We start from the raw sequence: 21,674 nt of genomic DNA, 5'->3' as shown, positions 1-21,674 counted from the left end.
TGAGATATCTACACATCAACCAAAGTTACAGACTCCAATACAGCATTCGCTTATGTAACAAGATTTCAATGTACTTACTAAAAAATATAATCGGAAAAGAGAAAACAAATACTAATACAACTACAACTCTCAAAGTTCTGGCTCTCTTTGTATGGAATGGTTTTTGTTTTTTGTTTTTTGAACACAGTATGGAATGGTTCAGCCAACTATTATTCAGTGTAATAGTTTCTTTTTATTACCGGGTAGAATCAGAGGAAGTATCGTGAAGAGAAAGTGTTTATTAAGATTAATATAGTATTTTGATTACTACTTAATATTAAAAATATATAAGTTTGGATAAAGGCTTCTATTATTCAATGTAATAGTTTCTTTTTACTTGATTTTGGTGTTTGGTTTCATTGGAAGAGAAGATAAGTTCGTATTGCTTATTGACTTAATCATGGCATTCAAGTCCACTTGGATTCGAACTAAGAAATAAACACAATGCACGATTAGAGTGGTTTCTTCTCTTTTTCAAAACATAGATGCTTTTAAGATAATTAGGAGGATGAAGCTTAAGTGAAATAGAAAGAAAATGAAGCAGATCAATGAGCATCGTATCTATAAATAAAAGTGCACTCATATCTTAGTAAGTCAAGTCATCAAAGAAAACAGTACAACACTTACAAAAAAAAAGCGTACGAAGACAAATGCACTTAGCACAAAATAACATAGTCGATCATTAATTAATAGTTAACTCCATCTGATCCACAATATCAGCTCTACTTGATAAATCGCGAATCTTCACTGAGGATGACGAGCGGAAGCACGGCGTTTGTATGCCTGATGACACCTGGGATCAGATAAACGCCATAGCCTGTGGACACCTAAACGTTTCTTCTTCTTACAACGTTTCTCAGTTTTCTCACCACCCGAGAGATGCATAGAACGTTTTTCAGTTACTTCAACAACAGAAGCCCTCTCAGTACTCAAAGCTTTTTTCTCTTCACTCCAATAGTCACCCACAAATTTCAAACCTCCAGTAGCTTCATTGAAACTGCGTCTGACGATAGCTTTGCTATCACATGGCTCGCCAGTGGCAAAGTCTCTATACACTATGTAAATAACCACGTTTTTGGAGTCAAGTGTCGGGGGCTTCACATCATCAACAGTCTCTACGGCTACCTGCACAATTTCCAACTGGGCCAGATAATGCTGCAGCAATAGTTGTACAAGTTAAACCACATGTTCATTACATTATTATCACTGTCATTGATATTCAAAAAGTAAATGAAAAACTTACATCAGCAGTAAGATCCCTTACGTGACTAACGAGTGCAAGTTCCAAATAAAGTGAAATCCAACCATTGTTTTGCAACTCAGATTTATTCACCTGCAAATGGCAAACAAAACATATATGAATAACCAAAAACAAAACTGATGTGAGTGTGTATTTATTTTTTATTTTTTAAATGTTTACCATGTAAAACCGTTTAGCATCACTAAAAGCAATCTCTGGAGGCCAATCAGGTAATGGGTTGAATTCTGTATCAAGACGCGCTGGTTCACAATGTCTACGCAGGTACGGCTTTGGACTCACTAATCAAAGTTATAATAATAATAATCAGGAAGTGACATGTACTCTAGAGACTAAACTATCACACAGCCCGATATTTTATTTACCGTGAGTTCGAGGTCTAGCGATAGACACAGCCAAATCTAAACAGCCAATCATCCTTTCATTAACGAGAACCTGAAAAGGGAATTTCTGAAAACCGCAACGTGCATCCAAAGTGATGTAGTAAGAGGAAGCACCGCAATTAATCCTCATGTTAAAACTCTTTAGCTATACAGAACTTTAGGTTCTTTCCCTAAAATAAAAAATAAATAAAAAAAGAAGAGACAACCAATTAAGCTTGTGTGTTTGTATCCAAGTAAAATATATATAGAGCATATCCAAGTAAATTTATATAGGTTATATAGCTTTAGGTTCTTTCCTTAGAAAAAAAGAAGAGACAACTAATAAACATATCTCTCAGGTTAGAATTTTACCTCCAAGAGATTGTATCTGTGAACTCCTAATTTAGCATAAAGCTTGACCAACTGAGGATAAGCATAACGAGGATTTTTTCCTTCACAGTCAAAGTGCATCAGTCTATGGAGACTGTATGTCACTTCAATACCTCCAGGATAATCAAAACCCTAAGACACATTACAAAACAGTAGTTGTAAGGTTCAGATTTCACTTGTTGACAAGCTCAAAAAATATTAAATAAACAAAAATCGTTACATCGGATTCCTCCGTCAGACAACTCATCTTTTCATATATATTCACCGGCGATCTTCCTCTCCTGCATGCAACCGGCGGATGCTTTTGATCAATATAGGCACTGATAGAATAAATAAATATTCTGTTTAATATTATTTCATTATTATTGGGCTTATATTGGGCCTTCACAGCTCAATCACATACTGGGCCAAAAGAATGCCTTCAGTTTCGTGGCCTGCTGCTAATCAACGATTTTGGAACTCCAGTTTGAATTTCACAGCATGAAAGAGAACGCCTTTTTGGTTTTATTTCTTTTAAATAAATTTATTCGTTTTTTCCACATGTTATTTGCTAAATTGAGTTTCTTTTCTTGTTTTCCATTGATATGGATGATGATTTGGATTCACCACTAATACATGTTGGTCTAAGAGATTTTCATACAAACACTAATACACCTGAAACCAAAGATATTCTCCAAAAAATTGGATGATTTAGGATTCCAAAAACCGTAGAGGCTTTAAGATGTAAATACATCATGTGTTAAGTTGTTGATCTTATCATTGCCTTTAACGTATATATTTGCTGGAGAATGATTTCATTCCTTGATATTTTAGCTCACATTTGGATCATAGATGTTACCAAGTACAAAAATTGGACATAAGTAATGATTGTATTAATCAGCTCGCCAACAAAAATAGGCCACAGTTTTTATAGGTAAGATGCCACTAGTATTAGATAAGCACCACAGTTTATAAACAACTAAAAGACGCCTAATTAAGCATTAAAGATTTCTTTTTAGAAGCCAAAGCCTTCTTCAATCCATCAATCACCTTGGATACTCATTGTTCTCGTTTGTTTTTGCTATATGATTTGTTTAGGAATTCACCGAACATTATCTATTGGGCATATGCCTCCTCTGTTTTGGTCAGCGCCATAAGAGTTATCCGCAAGTGGGAAAATCAATACACTCCATTATCCCCTTGGTATCAATCCTCCAATGTTTATCTAGAGATGTTTGACACTTGTAAAACGACGAAATCAGTGCATTATATTGCTATGAAAGTACGATAGTTAGGGCTTTAGCACATATTGCTAAAGTGGGAATCCCAGATGAGTGCCCACAAGATTGTGTCTTTGACTGTTGTAAGAATCCTCCAACTTCAGAAACAGAGACCAAAATCAATTATTTTCTCATCTTCAACCGATTAGAGAAGGCTTTAGCACACTTGCACATACATCCCACTGGTGCATCTATGATCGTTTTCTCTGATTTTTCGGAACCTACTAAAGTTACATAAAACATTCTACTAGTCATCAGTATGCATTGATTGTTGGAACCTTTTATATAAACATATTTTACTTGTTTGCAGGATATTTACTATGGCCCCCTATCAGAAAAATCAGTTTTCGTGGGGGTATCATTCAGTAAATATTGTTGCCATAGAGGTATTTAAGGGACAACTTGTAGCACCTTGCAAGATGAGCAACGGCGCTAAGATTGCCAATCAAGGATATGTTCGAGTATCTCCGAGAGTTACATGTCATTATTTTGTGATTATGCTCAGGCTGTTCATCCTACACTCAGGTCACAACATCTCCTTTCTGATTTTTGTTGCAACATATGGATGAGGCTCAAAGAGGAAACATCAAGTGGAAACTGAATCAAGATCACGACTCAGAAACAACAAAAAGGCATCGTCATGCGTAAATATCAATAGATGGATATCTTTATATATAAAGTTGGGTTTGGTTCCTCCTAGACTGTCCACGTGAACGGACACGTCACTAATTTAAGTCTTGAGAAACTGACAAGTGTCTGTGTCCAAAAGACGGTGTTTCATTCACCGCGTCAATGATTAACAATGATTATTTTAATATTTTATCGATTTGTTTCATATTTTGAACCAGCCTAATTCAATGACGAAAAAATTTAGTATTTTATCGTGTTTATTAATTTATTGGATATGTAACATATATTTAACAAAATTTTGAGGCTCATCATAATCACAAAAGATGGGTATGTACATAACTCCCAAAGATACTCGAACATATCATTGATTGGCAACCTTAATGCTGTTTCTCATCACGAATATGTGACCGAATTTAGTTTCCTAGTTTGGTTCGCATTTACTAAAAAAGTTTGAGCATTTGCTCTCGTTTTGTTTTGTCTTTGTTGGCATGTGATTTTTTTTTATTTTTATTTTTATAGTGCAATTAGATTTATTCGTTTTTTACCACATGTTATTTGCTAAATTGAGTTTTTTTTTTCCCCTTCTTTTTCCATTAATATGGATGATGATTTGGATTCACCACCAAGACATGTTGGTCTAAGAGATTCTGAAACCAAAAACATTGTTCAAAATACAACAAAACATATTAAATTGGATGAATTGGGATTCCAAAAAAACGTAGAAGCAACATAAATACATCATGCGTTGAGTTTTTGATCTTGTCATTGCCTTAAAACGTATATGTTTGTTGGAGGATGATTTCATTCATTGATACTTTAGCTCACATTTGTATCATAGATGTTAGACAAATATTTACAAAAATAGGACATAGGTAATATATGTGTAATGGATATAAAAGCAGAAGTTAGATTTTTTCTACTTATTGACAAAAAAAATGGGGGATATTTCTCAAACAATATAAAACATTTATGTCACATGTTTGGAAGTTTTTAAATAAGACGATTTCATTGTTTCTAAACGCTGAAAAACATCAATTTGGCCTATACTTTCCCTTTAATACTAATAAGGAAATTTGACTGTTTAAGTTTTTTGTAAGATTGGATTTACTTTCTTAGTTTAGCTTGACTTACTAAGAAATCATAACATTAGTTGACATGTGTTTCAATTTCTGATCATAATACACTTATACTTACTAGTTGTTTGTCATGTGTGTTTCTAAGTCAATCTTTTTGTTTTTGTTTTCGAAGATATGTATAACATGGATGATGATATGAATATGATTCACCATTAAGACCTCTTGGTATACCAGATCTTCCCAAAAAAACTTTCTTACACATGAAGCAATATAAATTTTCCATAGAAGAAGTTCGTGAATCAAGAAAAAACTAATTTGTAGCCTTGGTAAATAATGAGTTAATCGATGTCACATCTTTTTAACAATATTGGGTAATTCCTCCTCTCTTTTGTTTCATATATGAACTTGGTAATTCTTCATTGCAATCTAATCTAGATGATTATGAGATCACAACTCTACATAAAATGAAGAAAAGAAAGAAAAGAGAAAGAGAAGGAAAGGAGAAGAAGAAGAAATTGAGAAGGTGGTTTATCATGCAACATGTTGATTAAAGATATCAAAGATTCAAAGTAGTTGTTTACCTCTAACCAATTGTAATGATGAAAACCAAGCTTGGCATAAAACTTCACCAAGGCACAATTAGGATATTTATCGTACTCAATCTTGCTTTCACAGTCGAAGTGTACCATGTCTTCGTGGAAACTCCTCTTGAAACACAAGTAGCAATTAGAAAACAATCAATCAGTTAGGCTTAAGGTTTGCAATTTCTTTGACTTTTAATATAAGCGTAGGGTTTAGTTTTGTAACAAACACTAGTCATTTCTAACAAAACAAAATCACAATCATGGATAAAAAATTCAATACATCAAAGACTAATATTATTTAAGAAGATCCAATTGTTACATCGAATTCCTCCGTTCTTCGGCCCCTCAGTGGACGAGACTCATCTCCTTCGTATATTTCCCACGGACTACTCGTCAAGTCGAAAGATTGTGTGAATAGGAAATTTAGAAAATGTTAATTTTTTTTAGAGAAAACTGGTCAATGCAACTTTTCATATGTAGTCTGCCTTTTTTGTAACGTAAGCTGTGAAACTGATTGTACGACATATTAATCAATACACTTTGGCGTTAAACCAACGTTTTTTTAATACAGTGTCTGAATTTCAAAATGATGCCTTAGATTATGTACAATGAACAACGAATCTATATTGATGTTAGCTTTTGACATTAACACCAACGAGACGAACATGGCTAGCACAAAGGCTTTTTAATTCTTGAGATCCAAGGCCAGCTATTAATCTCTCTTCCTTAATTAAGTGCTCATACACGTTTTTTTTTAAGAAGATTTGGATTATAGGTATTTGTTCATTAATTGGAATAGGAAACATAGAAAACGGTGCTAAAAAATAAAATAGGGAACATTAACCTATTTTATTGAGAAAGGTCAATGGAGAACTGGTCTCCGTAATTTTTCATAGAAAACCTTATAGGCCTAATTGGTTACGTGACCATCCGTCTAACAATAATTAAAAGAACTGAATCACAATTTAGTGAGTTTATAATAGTATCCAAAATACGAGAATTGAATTTTCGGACGTGGCTCAGTTTGTGGTCTTATAGGCAAACGGTCGATGTGAGATCATTCATTACGTAATTACAATTCGTAGCATTTTCCCTTCGCATGAAAGATATGGGGGGAAAAAATCTTTCATGTGTTCTAGTTTTCACAAACGAGATTATTTTCTCCCTTTCTGATATACCAAGTTAATCAATCTCTCTTTGACAAAATAAACTAACCTCACTTTTCCAAATGTTTTGAAGAATAATAGTATTACTTAGTGTATCTTATCATGGCATGATGTCAAATTCGTTTAGATAAATCCTCTCTATTTATAATGCACACATACTATCACAAAATTGGTTATTAATGCATACGTACCAAAGTCAACTTACTCTATATATGATGCAAATATAATACCATTGTTCGAAACTACGCTAGGCGCTAGTCGGGCGGCAACACCGGGTCTAGCGAGTTATAAAAAAATCGGGGATTAAACGGAGATTAATCGGGGCCTAGGTTTTAATACGATTTAATGTATTTATAATATGTTTATGTAATAAACATGATAATAATAGTTTTAATACGTGCATATATATATAAATATATGTGACAGATGGACGTAGAAGCACCACAGTCCAGCGGCTTATGATGTTTATGTAATCTTAGGAGGTAGTGTGTTCGATTCTCCAGCAACATATCTTTTCCACTATTTTTACATGTGCGATTTTGAAAAAAAAAAAACTTAACTTGTCCCACATCGGTTAAGAATGAGGAAGAGAGGTGTTGAAGTCTCTTATAAATACAGGGACAAAGTCTACTTAATTCACAGACAAATGGGCTTTCGTTTTAAGGCCCAAAATTTGTCAACAAAGTCCAACTATTAAGCGCTTTAAATCGGTTTTAATCTGATTTTTTAGCGATTAATCGGTTACTTTATTGATTAATCGGTTTAACGATTTGTTGAACCGATTTGGTGAAATCGCGGCGGTTCGGTTCCGACGAGCGCCTAGTCGGCCGACTAATTGGCTAGGCGCCCGCGTTTTCGAACAGGGTATAATACTAGTAAATTAACTTAATTGCATTAAGTACAAGCGTAAAAAGCGACCAAAAAGCACAAAATACATAGTCATCACTAATTAATAGTTAAATATATCCGATACACATCTTCAAAATGTCTTAATAAATTATTAAATAGTTCATCAACTCGGGGGCAAAGAGCGGAGGCTGCGGTTTTTGTGTGTCTGATGCCACTTAGGATTAGATAACCGCCATAGTTTATGGACTCCTAAGCGACGCCTAAAGATTCGAGATCCCTTCTTAGAATACTTCTTAGAAGATCATTCCAGCAATCACCTTGGATACTCAATATTCCCTTAGTCTCATTGACGACTCGCCTAACAATAGCTTTGCAAAGACAAGGCTCACCAATCCGAAGAGACTTGACCAAGTCTTTATAAGTTATGTAAATGACAACAGCTTTAGACTTGAGACTTGGGGGCTCCTTATCATCGAGAGATTTTTTGGCTACTTGAACAATCTCTATCTCAAACTTAGAGAGATCCCTCTGCAACAACAAGAGTCTCATGTTAATTATATTATCACCAATAATACCTGATAAGCAAGAAAACTTACAGCTCTAATACGTCTATGGGAAGTACAAATTGCAAGTTCCACATACAAAGAAATCCAATCACTGCATCGCAACTCAGATTCATTCAACTGTAAAGGAAAATAAAACATATATTAGTACTAGGCAAAAGAAAAACTGATGCATGCAAGTGACCACAGATGAGTGTCTTAATAAAATTATGTTACCACGTAAAAACGTTTTGTGTCACTGAAAGCAATATCTCAGGAGGGCCATGCAATCTCTGAGGAGGGCCAATCAAGCAATCTGTTTTTGTAGGTAATAGACACTCGCTGGCGATGTGGACGTAAGAAAGGCGTCTCCTTCTTTGAACTCTCGGTCACTATGAAAAATGTTATATAGTCAGAAAGTGTGAGATGTAAATTAATTGATTAATACATTAAATCTTTACCTTGAGGTCTAGAATGACGGCACGTCAAATCTAAAATTCCAAGATGTTCTTCCTCGACTACAACCTGAAAGATTTGCTGCAAGTCGCTGGTTGGAAGGCGTGCAACCAAAGTTATGTAGTAAGCAGTTGCAGCGCTAATGTTGAATCTCTTTAATCTATCTAACTGGAAGTTTGTCCCCTAAACACAGATGAACAAAGAAACAGATGAAACTCTTAAACTATGAGTTACATTAAAAGCATCAAACTAGTTTTTCTTTACCTCTAACCAATTGTAACGATGAAGGCCGAGCTTGGCATAAAGCTTCACCAAAGCACAGTTAGGATATCCACCATACATCTTCCCCAACTTGCCTTCACACTCGAAGTGTGCTAGGGCATAGCCACCACGTCTTGGTGGAAACCCCTCGGGGAAGTTGAAACGCTAATAGCCATTATTGAAAACAATCAATCAGTTAGGTTTAAGGTTTTATATTTACTTGACTACTAGATTAAGATCTGCGCCTTGCGGGGGATGAACATCGTATATATAAATTATTTTACGTATAGTATGTTCTTTTATATATTATAAAATAATATATATTGGATAATGAAAAAAGTCAATAACTATTACGCATATAATTAAACTGTTGTAAATACGTAAATAAATTTTATTAATCCAAACAATCAGTTTTTTATTTTCTATTTTATATAATTAAATTTACATAATATATACATAGATAAAAAGTATATTTTTAATATTGATATATTCACTACAAGAAAACAGCAAGGATTCTGAGGGAAAAAATCGTCGGAATTTCGTCGGAATATCGTTATTCCGACGACATACCGACGAAACAAGTCGTCGAAAATAATTCCTCGGAATTTCTTCTTTCCTCGGAAATCCCTCGGAATTTTCCGACGGAATTCCGAGGAAACAAACTTCCGAGGAAATTCCGAGGATCACTAGTTTGTCGGAAATGTCCTCGGAATATACCGAGGGAGAACTTCATCGGGATATTTCCTCGGACGTTCATCGATCGATGCGTTTTTGGACATATATACATCGATCGATAGGAATATACCGACGGATATATTCCTCGGAATATTCCGAGGAACATGGCCCTCGGTATATTCCGAGGAACCGGTTCCTCAGAATATTCCGAGGGAAATGTCCCTCGGTATATACTGAGGGAACAGTTCCTCGGTATATTCCGAGGAACAGGTCCCTCGGTATATTCCGAACGTTTTTTTGTAAACAGATCGATCGATGGATTTATGTCCAAAAACGCATCGATCGATCGAGTAAAAAATATAATTAATTTCCTCGGAATGTAAAAAATATTAATTTTTTAAAAAAATAAAATTTCTGAAATTTAAATTCGAAAATATGAAATTAAAATTAAAATTGAAATCATATTAATTAATATTCAAAGTTTCACAAATAAAAATAAAACATTCCGAGTTTTTGGAAAAAAAAAAAACTACGGGTTTGGCACGTCCGGGAACACCTCGTTCGGGTACATCCTCTGCATCATCTCCATCATTTGCTGGTTCAGCCTCCTCTGTGCCTCATAGCCCGCCTGTTGAGCCGCCATCTGGGTCTCCAACAAAGATATACGATCATCTTTGTCCTTCAACTGAGCCGTAAGTACTTCTGGATCAACAAAGGGCGGTGGTGCAGAAGAAGGAGGAACCGACCGGGTGCGACGACCCAAACCGACCAAACGTCCCTTCTTCTTTGGAACCGACTGAATAGAAAATAGCCAAATTTACAAATTTAAACCAAGAAATAAATGAATTGAACTTTAAAAAAAAAAGAACTTACGGATTCAACGATTTCGTTGATTCGAAACCGGGACAAGTTGGTCGAAGCCGTCGAAGCGTCATCCTCGGTTTGAAGCTGAGACACTTCGTCTACCACCTGAGTTTGGACCAGGTCGACCACGTCCCTCACAAGACCGTCATCAATCTGGCCGGTCTTCTTGTTGGTATACGCCCTCCTCATTAGGGCGAGATCATCAACCGGCTCGCCATCATTTTCTTCCGCCTTGAAAAAAAACATAAATTAAAGAAACATTAGAAATTAGAAGAAATGCACAATAAATTAAAATTCTGAAACTCAAATAATTGAAGAAAAAGCGGTTGAACTTACCATGCGATCTCCCAGAGTGGCAATAGATTGAGCACCCAAGTTATGCTTGTAGATGCCCTTCCCTTTACGGTCGCTCCTGCGGTTGGTGGAGTTGGTGGAAGAAGTTTCTTTCGTCTCTTCCTTATCCCAATGCGCACACAACTCCTTCCAGACCGTGTCGTTCATCGACTTTGGGACCTTTTAATAAAAAAAGAAAAGAAATAGTTTAATAAATTAAAAAATAGTTTAATAAATTAAAAAATTGTTTAATAAATTAAATCGAACCTTATTGATTTCCACTTCTTCTTCCACTCGTGGATCTGCTTCCCATAGTTGTCCATAACTTTATGGACGAAGTGGTGATAGATAAAGAGCGTCTCATCGGAATTCCAGTTGAACTCTTGCTGAAAAAAAAACAATTAGTAGAAAATTTATATTAAAGATTAAAAATATAAGTAAAAAATTAGAATACTTACCGCAAACTGACGAAACCACAGAACCTGCTTGTCGGTAGGGAAGTGAGTGAAAGTCGGATGTCCACTGTCGAGGGCCGAGTACATCATACGGTTGATCCATGCGCTGATCCCGTTCCCGGATCGGTTGAACCTAATAAAAAGAATAAACGGTTAATAATGAATCCAAATTTAAAGAAAAAAAAATGTTTAATTACCATGTTTGACCCCGTCCATGTGGATACGGAGTGAGATACGGAAGATGGTCACGACCGGGCTGTTGTACCAACTCCGCAACACGCATCACTCCTGGAGGACCCGGAGGAACAGGAGCGGATGCAGCAGCGGGAGCGAGAGGAGCAGGAGCGGGTGCAGCAGAGGGAGATGTATGGTTGGAGCTGTGGGGCGAAGGGGAATCTTGAAAATGGCTGGAATCCCGAGACTGGCTCCCCGTACCACCACGACCACGACGCTGTCGAGGCCGGGTCTGATCATCATGAGACCTGTAAATTAAAAAAAAATATTTAATAAATAGAGAAATATAAATTAATTTTTTTTAAAAAAAAATCCCAAATAATTTAATCACAAAAAAAGATTTATATATATTAAAAATATTTAATAAATATATAAAAATAGTTCTAATAAACAAAAATAGTTTTAATAAATAAAAATAGTTTAATAATTACAAAAAAATAGTTTTAATAATATATATATATATTAAAAATATTTTTAAATCCCAAATAATAGTTTTTAATCACAAAAAAAGTTTTATAGATATTTAAAATGTTTTGTAAAATCCAAAAAATCGAATTTATATACAAAAACTTTTTTGTAAAATCCAAAAAATCGAATTTATATAGAAAAATCGAATTTATACATACAGAAAAATCGATTTGTAAAATACAAAAATCGATTTTATATACAAAAATCGATTTTATAAATACAAAAAAATAAAAAAATAATAAAAAAATAAAAAAATTCTAAATCAATTCAACAAAACAAATTATTCAACCAAATCATAATTCTAAACCTATTATACAACCAAATCACAATCCTAACCAATCACCCTATCAAAAATCTATCAAAACTACACAAAAACCTAACAAATAGAACCTAAGAGAGTGGGATAGGGTCCTTACATGATTTGTGTAAGAGAAGGGGGAGATCGCCAGAGATATCGTCGGATTTCAGGGGGAAATCGCCGGAAAGGAGAGAGGAGTCGCGCAGAGGAAGAAGAGAGAAATGGGGAAGAAGAAGCGGCTCGTGGTTATAAAACCTAGGGTCCGACGGATAATATCCGTCGGAATTCTAATTTCAATTTTCGCGAAATATTTGCCCGGTAAAATGAAAATATTCCGAGGAAATTCCGACGGATAGTAAAATATCCGTCGGAATTTTCTCGGAATATTCAGAGGAAATACCGAGGAACTAGTGTTTGGGGTTTCAAAACATCAATTTTTTTTGCCGTATTTCATTTCTTATACAATTGTAATGCATACCATTGAGGATTCTTTGTATAGATGAGCATAAACCATGAAATAACAAATTTCAAAACTAATTGAAAGTATTCCCTTTACCGTTCATTAAAAGGTATAAGTGTTTCTCTTATGTTGTGGGATTTCGTTCATACAATCGGAAAAGTGTTAATTATACGGTAAGGAACAAATATTTGACTTCATAATGAACGTAAGACACTTAATAAGGGTTATATAGGTGTTATTCAAACCGCAAAACATTGTTTTCGGTTTAAAAACCCTATTTCCTCGGATTATTCCGAGGGAACTCCCAGGAAACCCTCTTCTTCCTCGGAATTTCCTCGGAATATTCCGAGGAAATTCCGAGGAACTAGTGTTTGGGGTTTCAATACGTCAATTGTTTTTTATAAACGGATCGATCGATGTATATATATCCAAAAACGCATCGATCGATCACTAAGATGGACCGGACCGTAAGAATGTGATCGATCGATGAGATTATCCCATCGATCGATCGAGAATCTCAAGTGTTCCTCGGAATGTCCTCGGAAAATCTTGTAAGTTTTTTTATAAACGGATCGATCGATGGATATATGTCCAAAAACGCATCGATCGATCACTAAGATGCACCGGACCGTAAGAATGTGATCGATCGATGAGATTATCCCATCGATCGATCGAGAATCTCAAGTGTTCCTCGGAATGTCCTCGGAAAATCTTGTAAGTTTTTTTATAAACGATCGATCGATGGATATATGTCCAAAAACGCATCGATCGATCACTAAGATGCACCGGACCGTAAGAATGTGATCGATCGATGAGATTATCCCATCGATCGATCGAGAATCTCAAATGTTCCTCGGAATGTCCTCGGAAAATCTTGTAAGTTTTTTTATAAACGATCGATCGATGGATATATGTCCAAAAACGGATCGATCGATCACTAAGATGGACCAAAGCGTAAGAATGTGATCGATCGATCCGTATTTGTTCAAAAACGCATCGATCGATGCGTGTGCGGGAAACAGAATTATAAGGCAAAACCCGACCTTTTTTGGATCTAAACCTCAGAACTCTCATCCCCTCCGATTTCCCCTATAATTCGCCCCCCCCTTTCTCTCTCTATAATCATCCGATTTGAACAATTTTGGGCTCTATTCCCCTTGATTTTTCGAGCTCTACCTGATTCCTACACTCGTTTTCACCCTAAGACAGGTATACTCCGCGAATCTCCACATTCTGAAATCGTGTTCTTGAGCAATTTTTTGGGTTTTGTGAATTTCTTATTTCCGTGTTGATTCCTTGATCAAATATGCATGAAACAGATGTTTAAACATGGAATAGAACACAATTGTCTGTGATCAACGAGTTTGGAACAGGATTTGAGATGATTTAGGGATTGAGAATTTTTTTCAATTTGGTTTTTTTTTATCACAACTCGATTTCGCCTTTCATTTTCATGTTGCTTTGAGTTCTTAATTGATTATAACCATGTTGAGAGCAATGATTCTATTTTGTAGAGAATGAAGCGCACGAAAACATCAGCAAAGAAGAACACACAAGAAGAGGGTTCGTCTCAGCGAGAGAAGCAAAGGCCAAAGAAGTGGGATAAGTCTGATACCACCCACTACAACAACATGAAGAAGGTAGCCGTTCCGGCTACACAACTAGCATGTCCTGAGACGATGACAATATTGGGAATCAAATCAGACATTGAAGGGCTGTTCCAGAACATGGGTCTAGGCCAACTATGCAACCTCAACGAACCCACTTATCCGGAGTTGGTACGCCAGTTCATAGCATCCGCATACGTCAGCCATCCCGATGATAGCCATCAGGAAGGTTTTCTGGCATTCGTAGTGCAGAAAGTATACTTTGAGGTATCTTTCACAGACCTCTGCGGACTATTTGGATTGAGTGCAGGGGAGAGGACATCTGGTCTTTATTGGACTTCAGAGCTGTTGAACTTCTGGGAAACGATTGGCACAGGGGTTTATAGATCTTCTCAGGCAAAGGAGTCACTTATCCGGAGCCCAGTACTGAGATATGCCACACGCCTCATTGGCTCATTGCTATACGGGACAACCACAGCCGCATCAGTCACGCAATGGGAGTTGTGCCTCCTGTACCAAGGTGTGAGGCATTTGCTACCGGCATTTGGAAACTCTACATTCCCACCTGCTACTGCCTTCAACATGGGAGCGGTGCTGGCCGCAAACTTAGCAGGATACAAGGGGAAAGTAACCAAATCCAAGAGCAATGCATGTGGATTTGGTGCAGTGATTACTCGGATCCTTAGACATGTGGGTGTAGACTGCGAGAACCAGCAGGTAGCACTGGACAGATCGAACAACATTGCTTGGAACTACCTGGATGTCAAAAATCTTGTAAGTAAGGAGTTCATAGCTGGTCCCCACTCGAGGATCGATCGGGATGGTCCTTACGTCTACGTATTCCAGGACCGAGCGAAGAAAACACTCTACTGCCACCTGCCTCAGATCGGCCTGACTGCTCTACTTTCAGAGGCTGCAGTTGAGTTCCTACCCCCTGCTACCGCACTAGTAGACAAGCCATCCTTCTTCACGCCAAAATATCAGACCAAAGGCAAGGCCGTGGTTGATGAAGAAGGAGAAGATGAGGCTGCACAAGCCATTCCAGATGATTCACAACCCCATCAGCTACTCCCATCAGACTCCAGCCAGTACAAGCTGCAAGAGCTTCCACCGAACGCCACTTCGCGCCAGCAACAACATTGGAGAGATCAGAGCATAAAGACAAACAACGACATGCTACACAAGATCTGGGCTGCCATTTCACGTATCAGGCCGTGTCGTTGCCAAAAGGATGATGTAGTTCATCGGGACAACTCTCCATCCAGCTCTGGTTCGGGTTCGAGTGGTACACACAGGGTAAGAAAGAGGTCCAAGAGACCCAACGATGCAGGAACATCTGGAGCAGGAGACGAGGAGTAGGAGCTATCACCGGCCAGTATTGCCATTTGATTTCCGACCGCGCTATTTTATTTTCTTTTCTATTCTAACGTTTTATGGTCTTATTTTCTGTTAATTTTGAACTTAGTTTTTTTTTTCTTAATTATGAGTTCGTATTTCTTTTACATGGTTTCTTCGTTTTATTTGGTTGTGTTTTGAGTAGTTTTTAATTCGTATTCAGCTTTGCCTTGCTAGATAAACCAAATAACTAATATCCGAGGAAAGAGGTTATATCAAGTGTTCCTCGGAATTTCCTCGGTATTTCTTAAAAAAAAAAAAAAAATCAATGGTAGTCTGTTTCCGAGTCATCATCACCAGATGAATCTGAATCTGGATCTTGGTGAAACTCTCCAATCACTGGTTCATCCTCTACGTGAACGACGGCTTCCTCTCCAAAGTCGGTTAAATCGACAACAAGGCCAACTCCAGCTAAATCTTCTGCTGCACTTAAGTTGCCGGATGTGCTTGGTTGTAGTGGGTCTTCCAGCTCAGAACTTCCCTGAACTCGGCCTCTCGGGTTGAGTCTTGTAACAGTAACCCATGGATCATCTCTGTTCCTTACCCGGGGGTACTTGATATAACAAACCTGTAACATTTAGAAAAATTATAAATTAATACACATGATGATGAATCATTCTGAATAATTAACATTTAATTACCTGATCGGCCTGAGAAGCAAGAATGAAAGGATCATAATATTGCAGCTTTCGCCTCGAATTTACTGATGTAACACCAAATGCATCTGTTCTCACACCTCGATCTGGAGTGTTGTCGTGCCAATCACAATAGAAAACAGTACAGCGCAATCCAACCATGCCCAAATACTTGATTTCCAAAATCTCATGTATGTGTCCGTAGTATACATCATCTCCTGATGCAGAACAAACGCCAGCATCATAAGTCGTACTCGAACGTCTCCTCTTCTGAGTTGTGAATGCATATCCTCGAGTACAAAATCTCGGATATGACTTCACAACAAAGTTTGGTCCAACGACCATCTCACGTATCCAATCGTCAAATGTTTCACCTCTGGCCAAACCAGCAGACACCTATTAATAGCACATATATATGTTATATCAATAAATGTGAATTAGTATAAATATGTGATAAAATATATTTTAATTTGTTTAAAGCACTCACATAAGTAAACATCCATCCAGTAAATTCTCTCTGCTTCATTTCTTCTAGTTCGTCCTCTGTGGCGTATCTATACTCGAACCGCTTTTCTGCCATGAAAATCCTGTATATGATGACAATAATGTAATTAATTAAGATTTAAATTTCAACTTGTTAAAATAAAAATTTGTAAGCTCATTTATTTACCTCTCATATTGAAGAACGTCTTCGCAGTTGGTGAGCAAATATGTTTGCAAATGACTGCGCTCCTGCTCAGTAAGTCGACGGTCCTTTGGTTTTCCGCTAAGTCGTCCAACGTCTGTGAAAATGTCTGGAACCGTAACATGATATGTTGCCCGTTCGCCTCTATCATCATGCCGAGCAGGTCTTCTGTTTTTGGTCTGAACTTCTGCTGGAAAGTAGTACTCGGCAAAGTTTGAAGTTTCTTCATTGATCATCTGTGCGACTATAGAACCTTCCACCCTACTTAAATTTTTCACCATCTTCTTCAAATGGAACATATACCGCTCATACAGATACATCCATCTATACTGCACAGGACCACCAAGTTCCAATTCTCTTGCCAGGTGAATAACAAGATGCTCCATAACATCAAAAAATGAGGGAGGAAATATCTTCTCAAGGTTGCACTGAATCACGGCTATGTTAGTCTTCAAATTTTCAATACCTTCAAGAGTCACTGATCTCGTGCATAAATCGCGGAAGAAACCACTTATCCCTGCAATTGCTTCATGAACATTTCGTGGTAATAGTTCCTTGAAGGCGAACGGAAGGAGGCGCTGCATCATTACATGGCAATCGTGGCTTTTCAAGCCAGTAAACTTTCCTTCCTTTTGTCGATACAGTTACGCAAATTTGATGCGTAACCGTCTGGAAATTCCACATCGTTTGAAATCCAATCAAAGAACGCATCTTTTCCGCTGCATCAAGTCGGTATATGGGAAAAGGAGCCCTACCATTCTCATCAACATGAAGTTCTGAACGAGCACATATATCGACTAAATCCAGTCTTGACTTCAAATTATCCTTTGTTTTACCTTGAACATTAAGGATCGTGTTCATGAGATTGTCAAAAAAGTTCTTCTCAATATGCATGACATCTAAATTATGCCTTAGCAGATGATCCTCCCAGTATGGCAGATCCCAGAAAATACTTTTTTTGTGCCAGTTATGTAGTTCTCCAACAGCATCTACCGGAAAACGCTCATGTCCACCGACGTCTGGCGTCCTTTCTGCACCAAAATCTCTTAGTTGTATCTTCAAATCTTTCCCACAAATTTCCGGAGGTGGACTGTCAAACACCCTCTTGTTCTTCGTAAACAAATTCCTACTCCTACGATATGGATGATCAGGTGGTAGGAATCTCCTGTGACAGTCAAACCAACACGTTTTCCTTCCGTGTTTTAGTTGGAAAGCATCAGTGTTATCTTGACAATATGGACATGATAGCCTTCCATGCGTTGTCCATCCAGACAACATACCATATGCTGGAAAATCACTTATTGTCCACATTAGTACTGCCCGCATTTGAAAGTTTTCTTTACACGAAACATCGTATGTTTCAGCACCTTGAGCCCATAGTTGTTGCAACTCATATATTAGTGGCTGAAGAAACACATCAAGTGATCTCTTAGGATGCTCTGGTCCGGGAACGAGAATCGAGAGAAACAAAAACTCTCGTCGCAAGCACAAGTTTGGGGGTAGGTTGTATGGTGTAAGAATGACGGGCCATAGAGAATACTGTCTTCCACTCTTGCCAAACGGACTGAAACCATCAGTACATAATCCAAGGTAGACATTTCTTCTCTCATACGCAAAGTCGGGATACTTTGATTGGAAATGCTTCCACGCTTTTGCATCTGAAGGATGTCTGATCTCACCATCTGTTGAGTGCTCCGCATGCCATCTCATTGGTTGCGCTGTGCGTTCAGACAGATACAACCTCTGCAACCTTTCCGTCAAAGGTAAATACCACATCCTTTTATATGGCACTGGAACTCTTCCACTCGTATCTTTATAACGAGGCTTTCCACAAAATTTGCATGTAACCCGCTGTTCATCCGCCCTCCAATAAATCATGCAGTTGTCGCTGCATACATCTATTACCTGATACGATAAACCAAGACCAGCTACGAGTTTCTGAACCTCGTAGTATGAACCAGGAGCTACATTATCCTCGGGTAGAATACCTTTTACAAAATCAGCAATCGCATCCACACAGTCTTCAGCCAAATTATAATCTGTTTTAATGCCCATCAATCTTGTAGCAGATGATAAAGCTGAATGACCATCTCTGCAACCTTCGTACAATGGTTGCTTTCCAGCATCCAACATATCATAAAATCTCCTAGCTTCTGCATTGGGTAAATCTTCCCCTCTAAAATGATCATTTACCATCTGCTCAGTACCTACACCATAATCTACATCCGTTCTAATTGGTTCTTCTAATCTAACCGCTGGCTGAGGTTCGCTAGTACTACCATGTTCATAATCAGTTTCCCCATGATGATACCAAATTTTGTAACTTCGTGTAAACCCACTCAAATATAGATGAGTCCAAACATCCCACTCTTTAATAACCTTTCTATTTTTACAATTAGAGCAAGGACATCTTAACATACCTGTTTTTTCTTCCGGTTGTCGGTGAACTAACCCCATGAATTCGGTTATACCTCGTTGGTATTCTTCCGTAAGCAATCTCGTGTTCGGATCCAAATGAGGTCGATCGATCCAAGAACGAAAATAATTTGAAGAAGACATATTTTTTATGAATCAAATTCGTGTGTAAATAGAGTAAGAGGGAGGATGAAGATATGGAGTGAATGAAGAGGAAGAGGAGTGCTTGTATTTATAGTTTAAATCCTGCCGACAGACCGAGGAAATTCCGACGGAAACGGCTAGTTCGTCGGAATTTCCTCGGAATTTTGTAAAATCCCCCAACGGCTCTCCAACGGTTATAATATTTCCTCGGAATTCATCGGTTTTTTCCGAGGAACCCATTTTTCCTCGGAATTTCCTCAGAATATTCCGACGGATTGATATTTCCTCGGAATTCCGTCGGTATATTCCGAGGATTTCATTTTCCGTCGGAATGTCCGTCAGAATACCGCTGTTTTCTTGTAGTGATTGTTAAATGATGTGTTCTACTTATTTGTATCTTTTATAATAAAAATTTAAAACGCTGATAACAAATTTCCATTGTGCAATGTTTTTGAAAGTTTTAGTAATTTATAATTTTTATAAACATTCAATGCAAATTTTAATATTTAAATATAAAGTTGTTAGTATTTGTTCAGAGATTTTATCAAAAAAAAATTGTTCAAAGCAAATTTCAAAATTAAAATATTTATGTATTTTCTATCGTATATAATTTAATTAAAAGATATTAATATATATGAGACTTTCTACTTACATGATTTTGTAATAATTTGTATCTTGTTATAAAAAAAATAAATCATGGATCATAAAAAATTTAATGTGAGAATGTTTTTCAAAAGTTCAAAATATAACATATGCAGAAAAATCTAAATTTTTATTATATGGTTTATGTAATTTTTTAATTTATTTTAGTAACTTAAAGTTAAACAAAAATCATAGAGAATACACTAATTTGTATCAAATTTTTATTATTCAAAATCATTAATTGTCATATAAATTTTAGCCACATTAGGCAATTCCGTAATTTTTATTTAAGAAAAGAATTGAGAACATTAATATATTAATTTATGGTTAGTTTAATAAAAAAAATATTATATATTTAGATGGACCAACCTATTTATTTAATGATTCTAAAAATCATTGTATTGATGACACCTGGCTACTTCAAATGTTGTAATGATTCTTTTTAATATATAGGGGATACAAGTGTAAGGGCTTAGTTTTGTGACAAACAATGAAACAACAACTAATTTTGATTAAGAAGTAATAGTTACCTCGAGATCTTCCGTTCGTAGACCACTCTGACTCATCTCCTTAATGTATTCTCCACCGACGACTCTCTGCGGATGCTGACTATTAATTTAGGTTTGCTAGGAGAATGTTTTGTGGACTTTATTAGGGTATTTATGAAAATTTCCCTCATTTAAAAGTAAATTTGGAAATTGCTATCAAGTTTGTAAAATTAGAGTTCTTACTTTTTTTTGGAAACACAATTAGAGTTCTTACCTATTTTACTTTTTTTTGTAAAATTAGAGTTCTTACTTTTTTTTTGTAACACAATTAGAGTTCTTACCTATTTTAATTTTAATAAGTAAAAGTGCTCTTCAAACAAACACATGTGGATGTACTGCCTAAACAATGAGAAAAAAACTATAGATTAATGTACCATATGACTCATGATTTGGTATTTTGGTGTGATCTGTAGCCCCCTTCAAACATTCCAGCATCTCCTGCCACCTCGTTCAAATTAAGTCATCTATCTCCATGGGTGACTCATGAGCCCATCGAATCATGTCTCTTATCTCTCATACTATCATACTTGGAAGAAGCAGCAAGACTATTACTGTAGTGCCCAATGTTAGATTTAGGACTAGATAGAGAAACTAAAACCTAGAATAAAGTCTTGTCTCTTTTCATAGTCTCCTCTCTGGTTATAATGCACACGTACATACTATCATAAAATTGGTTAATGCATACCAAAGTCAACTTACTCTATAAATGATGCTAATAAAAAATAGTAAATTAACCTGATTGCATTAGGGACAAGTACACGCTTAAAAAAAAAGAGACCAAAAGCACAAAGTAAGTAGTCATCACTAATAATAATAGTTAAAAACTACTACATCCGATACGCATCTTCAAATGTCTTAAATAGAGATCAAAAGCACACAATGCATAAGCATCACTAATTAATAGTTAAGTACTACCATCAGATACACATCTTCAAATGTCTTAA

The 21,674-nt window shown here is 36.6% G+C and overlaps 2 protein-coding genes across 2 annotated transcripts; both read right to left on the bottom strand.

Moving 5' to 3' along the window:
* Window positions 1-381: 381 nt before the first annotated feature.
* LOC106454391 (UPF0725 protein EMB2204-like) lies at window positions 382-2,544 on the bottom strand. Its single transcript, XM_048766856.1, has 5 exons — window positions 2,026-2,544; window positions 1,663-1,732; window positions 1,460-1,578; window positions 1,283-1,372; window positions 382-1,194 (listed from the first exon to the last, which is right to left on the bottom strand). The coding sequence occupies exons 1-5, from the start codon at window positions 2,128-2,130 to the stop codon at window positions 784-786; spliced, it is 795 nt and encodes a 264-aa protein (XP_048622813.1). The 5' UTR covers window positions 2,131-2,544; the 3' UTR covers window positions 382-783.
* Window positions 2,545-7,862: 5,318 nt separating this feature from the next.
* On the bottom strand, window positions 7,863-20,748 carry LOC111206218 (UPF0725 protein EMB2204-like). The gene is made up of 5 exons (XM_048766855.1): window positions 20,713-20,748; window positions 8,876-9,037; window positions 8,681-8,794; window positions 8,210-8,296; window positions 7,863-8,141 (listed from the first exon to the last, which is right to left on the bottom strand). Exons 1-5 carry the CDS (start codon window positions 20,746-20,748, stop codon window positions 7,863-7,865), a joined length of 678 nt encoding a protein of 225 aa, XP_048622812.1.
* Window positions 20,749-21,674: the final 926 nt, after the last annotated feature.

Source organism: Brassica napus, chromosome C8, assembly GCF_020379485.1.
Source record: "Brassica napus cultivar Da-Ae chromosome C8, Da-Ae, whole genome shotgun sequence".
In the NCBI taxonomy this organism is placed as follows: domain Eukaryota; kingdom Viridiplantae; phylum Streptophyta; class Magnoliopsida; order Brassicales; family Brassicaceae; genus Brassica; species Brassica napus.
The sequence above is the reverse complement of the archived record's forward strand: the minus strand, read 5'-3'. Positions and strand labels throughout refer to the sequence as shown.

Coding starts and splice junctions, on each gene's coding strand:
- LOC106454391 (XM_048766856.1), bottom strand. CDS start 2,130: ATGCACTTTGACTGTGAAGGAAAAAATCCTCGTTATGCTTATCCTCAG. Junction 1,373..1,459: donor ATGCTAAACGGTTTTACATG/GTAAACATTTAA, acceptor TGCCATTTGCAG/GTGAATAAATCTGAGTTGCA. Junction 1,195..1,282: donor TAAGGGATCTTACTGCTGAT/GTAAGTTTTTCA, acceptor CTATTGCTGCAG/CATTATCTGGCCCAGTTGGA.
- LOC111206218 (XM_048766855.1), bottom strand. CDS start 20,748: ATGAGTCAGAGTGGTCTACGAACGGAAGATCTCGAG. Junction 9,038..20,712: donor TACGAACGGAAGATCTCGAG/GTAACTATTACT, acceptor AATGGCTATTAG/CGTTTCAACTTCCCCGAGGG. Junction 8,142..8,209: donor CCCATAGACGTATTAGAGCT/GTAAGTTTTCTT, acceptor TTGTTGTTGCAG/AGGGATCTCTCTAAGTTTGA.